The sequence below is a fragment of the Grampus griseus genome, assembly GCF_964374135.1.
Source record: "Grampus griseus genome assembly, chromosome: 12".
Lineage (NCBI taxonomy): Eukaryota > Metazoa > Chordata > Mammalia > Artiodactyla > Delphinidae > Grampus > Grampus griseus.
Genome location: NC_139006.1, coordinates 26,577,376 through 26,587,312, shown reverse-complemented (window position 1 = coordinate 26,587,312; position 9,937 = coordinate 26,577,376). Strand labels below are relative to the sequence as shown.

General features: G+C 54.6%; 1 protein-coding gene across 1 annotated transcript; it reads left to right on the top strand.

The window, feature by feature from the left end:
* Window positions 1-7,122: 7,122 nt before the first annotated feature.
* On the top strand, window positions 7,123-8,502 carry CLDN5 (claudin 5). Its single transcript, XM_082667519.1, has one exon. It carries the CDS (start codon window positions 7,235-7,237, stop codon window positions 7,889-7,891), a length of 657 nt encoding a protein of 218 aa, XP_082523645.1. The 5' UTR covers window positions 7,123-7,234; the 3' UTR covers window positions 7,892-8,502.
* The last annotated feature ends 1,435 nt before the right edge of the window (window positions 8,503-9,937 follow it).

Below are 9,937 nucleotides of genomic sequence, written 5' to 3'. Positions count from 1 at the left end.
TAGCGATACCTCTTCTTTCATTTCTGATTTTAGTAATGTTTTTAAGGTCAGTTTAGGTAAAAGCATGTTAATATTGTTGAGTTTTTAAAGAAGCAACTTTTACTTTCACTGATTTTGAGGGTTTTTTGTGGCTCAGGATATGGTCTATCTGGTATAGGTTCTCTGGGCACATGAAAAGAATGTGTATTCTGCTGTTGTTGGGTAGTGTTATATAAATTTTGATTAGATCCTGTTGTTTGATGGTGTTGTTGAGTTATATCTTCTTGGTGATTTTTTGTCTATTTATTCTCTCAGTTGTTGAGAGAAGAGTGTTGAAGCCTCAACTATAATTGTCAATTTGTCTATTTCTGCATTCAATTTTATGAGGTTTTGCTTCCCATATTTTGCAGCTCTGTCCCTTGGTGTGTACACATTTAGGATTGCTATGCCTTCTTGGTGGATTGGCCCTTTTATCATTATGTAGTGTCTCTGTCCCTGGTAATTTTCTTAATGAAGTGTACTTTATCTGATATTAATATAGCCACTGCTCTATTTATTTGATTAGTGTTTGCATAGTATATCTTTTTCTATACTTTTGCTTTCAGCCTACATATGTCATTCGATTTGAACTGAGTTTCTTTTAAATAGCATATATTTGGGTAATTTTTTTGGTGCACTCTACCAACCTTTGTTGTTTAACTGCTGTATTTAGACCACTTACATTTAATGTAATTATTGATATGGTAAGGTTTAAGTCTGCCACTTTGTTTTCTGTGTATTCTCTTTCTCTCTGTTTCTCTGTTTCCCTTTTCCTGCCTTCCTGTGGCTTACTTGAACATCTTTCAGAGTTCTGTTTGAATTATCTATAGTGTTTTTCAGTGTATCTCTTTGTAAAGTTTTTAGTGGTTGCTCTAGGATTACACTTTATACAGATAACTCATCAAAGTCTACTGATGTCAACACTTTACCAGTTGGAATGAAGTATAGAAACCTTACCTCCCTTTATGTCCCATTACCCTTTCCTATTTATAATACAATTATCTTAGATATTTCCTCTACACACCCTGAGAACCACTTTAGGCAGTGTAATCATTTTTGCTCCAACCATCAAACATAAGTTAGAAAACTCAAAAGGAGAAGGAAAGTCTCCTTCTTCTGTATTTACCAACATTTTGCTTGTCATATTCTTTCTTCCTTTTTGATGTCCAAAGATTCCTCCTTTTATCGTTTCCTTTCTGTTTAAATAACATCCTTTAGCCCTTCTTTTAGTGTACATCTGCTGGTGACATTCTCTTAGTTTTCCTTCATCTGAGAATATATTTATTTCCACTTCATCCCTGAAGAATATATTCACTAGATACAGAATTCTGGGTTGACATTTTCTTTTCCTTCTAGTGCTTAAAAAAATGTGCTACATTCTCTGGTCTCCATGGTTTCTGATGAGAAATTCTGTCATTTGTTTTGTTTTTCCCCTATTGGTGAGATGTCCTTATTTTCTGGCTCCTTTCAGTATTTTTCTTTGTCTTTGGTTTTCAAAAGTTTAATTACAATGTGTCTTGGTGTGGATTTCTTAGGATTTATTCTGTTTGGAGTTCTGGCAACATCTTGAATCTGTATGTTTTTTCTTTTCTTCTTCCTAAACTTAGGAAATTTCCAGTTATTATTTCTTTGGGTACTTTTTTATCCCCAGCCTTTTTCTTCTCTTCTTTTGGTACTCCAATGACATAGATGTCAGACCTTTTGTTATGATCCCACATTTCCTGAAGTTCTGTTCTTTTTTTTTTTAAATCTTGTTCAGATGGAATAATCCTATTGTCCTATCTTTAATTTTTTTTTTTTTTTTTTTTTTTTTTGCGGTACGCGGGCCTCTCACTGTTGTGGCCTCTCCCATTGCGGAGCACAGGCTCCGGACACGCAGGCTCAGCCGCCATGGCTCATGGGCCCAGCTGCTCCGCGGCATGTGGGATCCTCCCGGACCGGGGCACGAACCCGCGTCCCCTGCATTGGCAGGTGGACTCTCAACCACTGCGCCACCAGGGAAGCCCCCATCTTTAAATTTATTGATTCTTTCCTATGCCCTCCCCCGCTTTTTGCTCTTGAGCAAAACTCTATCTGCAGTTGGTCCTATTCATCTTGGTCAGAATCAGAAACCCTCTTTGACATGAGGAGACAGAGAAGAAAACTATAAGAAATCATAACTTAATTTGTATTTTCTGTATATAGAAAGACTTTTTGATGGCTAAAGATAAAGATTGAAATCTCATAGGGAAAACCTTAATAGATTTGAATACTCAAAAATTCAAACTTCTATAACATTTTGAAAAAAATTGTTAATAGGTTAAGTAGGAAACAGCAAAAAGTATATGCCATATATATGATAGCAAGTAATGTTTCTAACATATAAAGTGAGAAAACACCAAGGCTCTATGTGGATACATAGACAGTTCACCAAAGAGGAAATAAAAATGAGCAGTATTAATTGGAAAAAACTTTAACTTCATTACTTGTGAAGAAATGCCAATTAAAGTAAGGTGCCATCTTCTACCTATCCAATTAGTAAACTTTAAAAACTGTGACTACCTAGAGCTAATGACAGGCAGTGAAAATGCGTACTCAGATAAGGCGTCTAAGGGACACACCCTCTAGGGTGTGAGCCAGAAATGCTACTTTGAGGAGTTTTTCCTGAGGAAATTACCCGAAATACCAAGGCTCATGAATAATGCCATTCATAGCAGCATTATTTATAATAGAAAATTATCACTTATGAAACTGTGTCTTGAGGGATGGTTGCATAATTACCAGGATGATCATCACCGTAAATGTTAATCCAGCATCCACCTTGAGCCAGGAATTGCTGTCCACTAAGCTCCTTGGCAGCCCTTTGATGTTGAGCCCATTACCATCCCCATTTTACGGAACCTTGGAACAGATTGCCTTGGTCACCACCCACTCTCAGGAGTCAGGGAGATAGATGATTCCATCCTGGCTCTCCAGCTCCCAAGGCAGTTAGAAACAATGATAATCATGAGGGTGTTTTTTAACAGAGTAGGGACATGTTTACAATATGATGCTAAATGAAAAAGGAGGATCCAGAATGACTCTACTGATTTTAAGTGAAAGTATAAAATTGTTGCAAAATGCAGCATGCAGAGAAGGACTGAATCTGTGAAGGGACAGGTGGGGGAGAGAAGGTGGACAGAGAGGCCACAGAGGCAGTGCAGATATGAGGGGTGGAGGGTGTGGGGTGAGGGCTGCCTTGGGCTCCTGGGGCCAGTATTGCCATTACACAGAGCCTTTGCTGGCCTCCAGGAAATCACACAGAGACCACCATCTGGTGCGATCCATGAGGGCACAGGGGTCTACAAGACCCTGGGTTTCTTGTCAACCAGAGCCCTCTGCCCCCCACACTCCCCTACCACTGGGGAAGGTTAAGCAACAGTGCCCTCCTGTTCTGCCAGCCAGCCAGTGGTGCCCGCTCTGAGGACCAAACTGACATCAGATGAGCTGTGAAGGTCAAGGGAGCCAGGGAGGCTGTCTCAGGAACCTGGAGGGCGCTCAGGAATGGCAGCAGAGGACTCAGGATTGATGACTGCCTCCCCTTCAACCTTGCAGTCTCCACCACGGGGGGCTTTGCATCAATGGTGGGACAAAGGCAAGGAGAGCCCAGTTCCCTCATCTGAACTGTGAACTCACCAGCTCTTTGTCAAAGGGCACTCTGGGCATCGGCACAGGCACCCATGCCCCTCCCACGCAGGGCGCCTTGGGCCCCAGGGCAGGCCTGGCGATGTTGGAGGAGCTGCCTCTGGGGCACCGGTTGCACCAAGAAAGGGCACAGGCAGTGCTCTGTGCTCAGAGGCTCCACAAACAGCTGCTACCCTGAGGAAAACATCCTTAACTATTTCAAAGCCAAAAGACAGAAGGGACATTATTTCTCACTTCCCCCAAAATGAAATCCATTAACTAGGAGCTTCCCAAATCCCAGTCCTCAGAAATCTGGAGCCTAAATTTAGATTGTCCCTGGAAGGTCACCGGATCACCGTGGTGCAGGGTCAGCTGGCAGCTGCTCAAGATAAACTGATTTCTGCCGACTCAGGCCTTTCCCCCACACAATTAATGAGATCCTGCCGCACTTCCCCTGGGAAAGCAGAACAATGGCAGCAGATGAGCAGGTGGCCTTGGCTGGCGTGCTGGCCTAAGAGCCCCTCGCCAGAAATCAGGGATCCACACCCTGCCCAGCCTGGACCCTTGGCCTGCAGGCCTGCGCCCACCATGTCACCCCAGCCCCGCCGGTCTCCTGCCCTTTCCCGCCTCTGGGCTCTTGTGTGGAACTTCTTCCTGGTTTTGGGCTGAACTATCACCGCCTCAGAGAGGCCTTCATCACTTGGTGTCACTCTGCCATCTCTTTCCCTCACAGCCAAGGGCATACCTGAAAGCCCTTCCCAGTCCCTGGTTGAGGGCAGGAGCCCCCTGGGTGTTCTACCCGGACACGATGCTCCGTGTATAGTAGGTGGCCAGGAGATTCTAGAGAGTGGAAGGAAGGGCAGGCAAGTCTTCACGCCCCCGCAGGTCGGGGCTGGGCCTCTCTGTGGCAGCTCTGATTCAACTGCGGCCAGGCCTACAACCAACACAGTGGTGTCGGGGTAGAAATCAGATTGTGAGAGGTGGGGACTGAGGCCCTTCTACCAAGTCCCCAAGATACTGTGAGGCTGTCCCCAAAGAGACATGGACTCACAGGGGCTGCTCCAGGGTGCCAGGCCAGGATGGGCCCAAAGTGGCAGAGAGAGGGAGGCAGGTGGGCAGGCAAATGGGGAGAACCTTGTGCTGGCTGCAGCTCTGAGGTGCTGGAGGAGTGGCAGGTGGCCAGAGGTCAGCATGGGTCACAGGCAGCCCCCTGTCCAGGACAGATGCATGAAGACGGCCACTGTGCTGGGGCTCGTTCCTGGATACTGGTGGGATCAACCAGCGAGCAGACGGGCAGCTCCAGCTTGGGCCTCGAGAGCAAGGCTGAGGGATGGGAGCAGGAAGGCATCCAAGAGGAAGTGACCTTGGTAACACAACCTAGTAGATGCAGGCCCTGCCCAAGGGATACATACTGCAAGCAGAAGAGGCGTGGGTGTAGACAGACCAGTCTGAGGGCCCAGAGGGAGGCAAGTCTGAATGGAACGTGGAGTATGCTGCTGGACTGGCCAGACCCAGTGCAGCTGGCCCATGTCACCTGGGCCGCTCCCAGGAGTCAGTGCTTCGTCCATGGGCAGTGCGGGCCACAGAGGGTTTCAGGCAGAGTGTGACCCAGGAGCAGGGCCTGCTGCAATGCCCAGCTGCCCTGAGGAGAACAGCCCCAGTGGCCAAGGGTGGGGCCTGGACGGCCTGAGGAGGCCACAGCAGTTGACCCGGGAAGACAGCAGCGTGGAGTGTCATGGGGGGACCCTGGGCAAGGTCCTTGGACTTGGGCCACAGGGAAGTGGGATTGAAAGGGTGGGTGGGTGGTAGGGCTGGGCCCCCTGGAGTGGATGGGGGAGGGGACGTCCAGAAAGGTCTGCAACAGGAGGGAAGCAGCGAGTGAGGGGTGTCTGGGAGGAGGCAGTGGTCCTTGGAGCTCCATCTATGCAGGAAGTGAGGGGGCTGGAGTGAAAGAAGGGGTAAAATTGTCCTCCCAATCCCACAGGGCCCAGCAAACTTGCCTTGGGTGCCTCCCGTGCTGGACGACAGGGTATTATCTCAGCCACCTGAGGAGAAGGAACCAGGCCCAGGAAGGACCGATCTGTTGAGGCGCCCAGGCTTTGGCCAGCCTCAAAGGCAGGCCTTCTCTGGGGAGGCCCTGCTAGCAGTCAGGCACCTGGGACCTGAGGAAGGAGTGGGGGTCCTGGTAGCCCCACTCCAGGGCAGAATACAGACTTTGCTTTAGACAGAGGGGCTGACAGGGAGTGGGGAGGGGGCTGCCAGAAAGGGACTAGTGCCCCTACCTGAGCCTCAGGGGGCCCCACTGTCCATCCCAGTGGGCCTTGGAGAAATGGCTGGGCCATTGTGCAGAAGAATGCCCGGAAATCCCTCGCCTCCCGCCTCCAGCGAGGATGGGGGCTCTTCCTCCCAGTCAGGAAACTCCATGTTGGCTTCCGGAGGGTGGCCTGGGGGCTGGGGTGCCAGGGTAGCACTGCAGCTGGTGGGAGGGCAGAGTACAGCCCCTGCGTTTCTCTGTCTCTTGTCTGAGGCCTGGAGCAGGGAGTAGGTGGCAGAGCCTGGGGCCACGGGCTGCTCCTGGGAGGATTGCCTGTATGCTGGGTCACTGGGGATTTACTGACGCGGTGTCGCCTCAGCTGGGCCTCAAAGGATGGGGGATGGGCAGCATCTCCGGAAGAGGAGCAGTCAGTGCAAAGGTTGGGAGGTATGGGAAGCCCCGGCAGCAGGGGCAGAGTGGGGGTCTCCGGAGGCCACGGGAAGGCCCCGTTCTTTCTGCTTCGTGCTGGAGCCGCAAGCCCCAGGGACGTGGTGGCGCTGGGCAGGGCCTTGGACGAAGCAGGAACCCCGGCCTGACCCGCACAGGCCTTCCTGGCTTCTCGGCCTGTGAGGGAGACAGTGTCAGCACTCGAAGGGCCACAGTGGTCGGGGTGCAGAGAAGGGGGCTGTGTTGGGCTTGGACTCCAGGGAGAGCTTCCTGGAGGAACAGGCCGAGCTGTGTTTGGCTAACCCGGGGGCCCTCGGCGCAGTGGCTCCCGCCGACCGGGGCCAGGGAAGAGTGGAGCTGGCCTGGGAGGTAGGGACCAACTGGCTCGTTCGAGGATGTGTCGGGGAAATCGGTGCAGACCCAGGGTCATGCAGCTCCTGAAACGGCGAGGTGGGGGCGCACAGGGAGGTAGTTCGTGGAGCGTGGTCAGCTTGGAACGGGCTCTGCAGCGATTAGGACAACGGCGGATGAGGGTCCGGGGCCGCCACCGGATGCCCCGCGGTTCCCCGCGCCGCCCGCCTCCCGCCGCCCGCCACCCGCTACCCCCACGCGCAGTTGTTTTCCTAACTCCTGCTGCCGGGGGCGCCTGCGATTGGCTGCGGGCGGATGGCCTGGGCGTGGATTGGCTGCTCAGGGTGGGGGGCTGGGCCCGCGGGTCATAGTCCGCCCCCCGAACCTTCAAATGGGAAGCCCCCCTAGAAGCGCCAGCAGACTCGAGGCTGTGCTGTGGTGCCGCTGGGCCCGGGATCGGAGGGAGTAAGCTGTGCGCGCCCGGAGGCCCCGGGCCGTCGGGCGCCCGTCTTGTCTCCAGCCATGGGGTCGGCGGCGCTGGAGATTCTCGGCCTGGTGTTGTGCCTGGTGGGCTGGGTGGGCCTGATCCTGGCGTGCGGGCTGCCCATGTGGCAGGTGACCGCTTTCCTGGACCACAACATCGTGACGGCGCAGACCACCTGGAAGGGGCTGTGGATGTCGTGCGTGGTGCAGAGCACAGGGCACATGCAGTGCAAGGTGTACGACTCGGTGCTGGCGCTGAGCACAGAGGTGCAGGCGGCGCGGGCGCTCACCGTGGGCGCCGTGCTCCTGGCGCTTGTCGCGCTCTTTGTGACCCTGGCGGGCGCGCAGTGCACCACCTGCGTGGCCCCCGGCCCGGGTAAGGCACGTGTGGCCCTCACGGGCGGCGCGCTTTACGCGCTCTGCGGGCTGCTGGCACTCGTGCCGCTCTGCTGGTTCGCCAACATCGTGGTCCGGGAGTTCTACGACCCGACCGTGCCCATGTCGCAGAAGTACGAGCTGGGCGCCGCGCTTTACATCGGCTGGGCCGCCTCGGCGCTGCTCATGTGCGGCGGCGGCCTCGTGTGCTGCGGCGCCTGGGTCTGCGCCGGCCGCCCCGACTTCGGCTTCCCGGTCAAGTACTCGGCGCCGCGGCGGCCTACGGCCAGCGGCGACTACGACAAGAAGAACTATGTTTGAGTGCGCTTGCGCGGCAGGGCCGCGAGCGGGAGGACCGGCCAGGGGAGCCCCGCATGGACGGCGGCCTCCGCGGCGCACAGGCTCTGCGGAACTCTGGGTCCTGCGCACGGACCGGACTCTGTCCGCAGCCCGTCCTCTCCGGCCTCCTAGCCGGCCCCGGGCTGCGCCCTGCCCCGCAAGGCGACGCGCACTTGGGAAGACTCGCTCTGTTTCTTTTTGTGTGCAGTGCTGGCTCCGACGTGGGTAGGGCGCGCGTTCCTTCGGCCGTGTGGGCACTGGACTGGAGATGCCGCTCCCTCTCTGACCGTCAGGGTCTTGGATGCCACCCACTCCCTAGTGGCTCCTGCTGATTCCAGAGGGGCAGACCGAGAGCCCAGGGGCCCCAGCCTCGGCTGCTGGAGGGACGTTTATAACTGGCCTTCACTCCATCAGCAGGCTGGCCTCCGGGTGGGGGCAAGAGACTTGGTCTGGACCTCCCTGTCTCACCCCTGCAGCTCGCCAGGCAAGGCTTACGGGAACCGGATCCTGGGTGTGGGGCTGGGGCCGTGCCCTCCTTCACAGCTTGGGGGGTTGGGGTAAGAGTCCGCTTAGTAAATGGTTTGGATACCCTCCCACCTGTGTCCTGTTCTTTGTCCAGTCACCGCCTGTGCTTTGCAGCCCCCATTCATCCACCTACCCACCAAATTCTCCCCCAAAAAGCTCCTGGGGGGACCTTCCAGGGCTGGCCTCTGGGATCCTGAAGATCCCATGGCCATTTCTCAGGTCCCTCCTGCCATCTGGTCACCTTCCCGTTGGGTGGGAAACAGCCACAGCTCACTGCAACGCAGGGAGGTGAGATATGTAGTCAGAAGGGCCACTGCTGAGCCATAGAGACTGGGGGTGGGGGTGGAGAGTAGGGGCTGTGATGCAGACCCCAGCAGAAGATGCAGGTTGACCCTAGCCAGTGTGTGTGGGTCTTGGGATGCAGGTAGGGCTAAGGGTGGGCTGCCAGGCTACTGGCTTTGCCTAGAAGAGGCTGGTCCCCAGGAACCACCGGACAGGCGTTTTCCACCTGCCCTCCCAGGGTTTGGCCATCTCTGGGTCGCCTCACATGGCTAGACATCTATACAACACTGACTCCGTCCTTTCTGCCAATAGTGCAGTGGGAACAGGGGCAAATCCAGGATGTGTGCTGGGCTCCAGCAGAGCTGGCTGCAGGTTGAGAAGTGCGTTGCCATGGGGAGGAGGCACCCGCGGCCGGCTGCCCAGATTCAGCTTCAGCCCCTCCATCCTAGCGCTCTGCACAGGGCCTGTGCCCATCTTGGTGGTCTGGCGGCCAGCCCAGACTTAGGCCAACCATCAGCACCTCTATGTCAACCCCTGCTGGGAGCACCATGTGACCTTCCTCCTTTGGGTGGGATTCCTGGAGGGCAAAGCAGACCAGAGCTGTCACAGCCACCAAGAACTCATTGCTTCCAGGGCAGAAGAGAACAGTGGACAGGATCAGGGGCTGCTGGGAGGAGTTCCAAGCCCAGCCAGTGTGGAGGGCTTGGCAAATGCCCCCAAACTCCACCCTGAGGGCCATGTCCAGAAATGCCTGGGCTGGGTCCAATGGCAAGGAGTCTCCCAGGCCTGGCCAGGTTCCTCATTGTAGGGAGGGGCAGAACCCAAGGACAGGCTCAGGGCAGCTACTGTGAACATGGCCCTGAATCCCAGAACTTCCAGGGAGGCTGAACTATCTGGGGGCCTTAGCTCCCAACAGTGGGATGACTATAGAGAGATGGGCCCCATGGCACAGAGGTCCTTAGCCTTTATGGCAGCCCTGCCTGAGCCTAACCTAGAACAGCTCCCAAGCGAGCAAGTGTGTGATCCTGGAGCCTTGGCTCTTGGTAGGGTAGGAACAAAGGTCCTTCCACTTCTGCTCTGGCCACAGGGTCCAGGCAGTGTCGGGTACAGGCTGTCTGGCCCAGGTGCAGGCCTAAGGCTGCCTCCTCCACAGCCCAGAGCTCTCTTGACTCCAGGGCCCCAGGCGTCAGCTGGGATTCTGAATGGTAGCTGCCCAGCCCT

Excerpts from the sequence above, each read along its gene's own strand:
- CLDN5 (XM_082667519.1), top strand. The coding sequence starts at position 7,235 with ATGGGGTCGGCGGCGCTGGAGATTCTCGGCCTGGTGTTGTGCCTGGTG.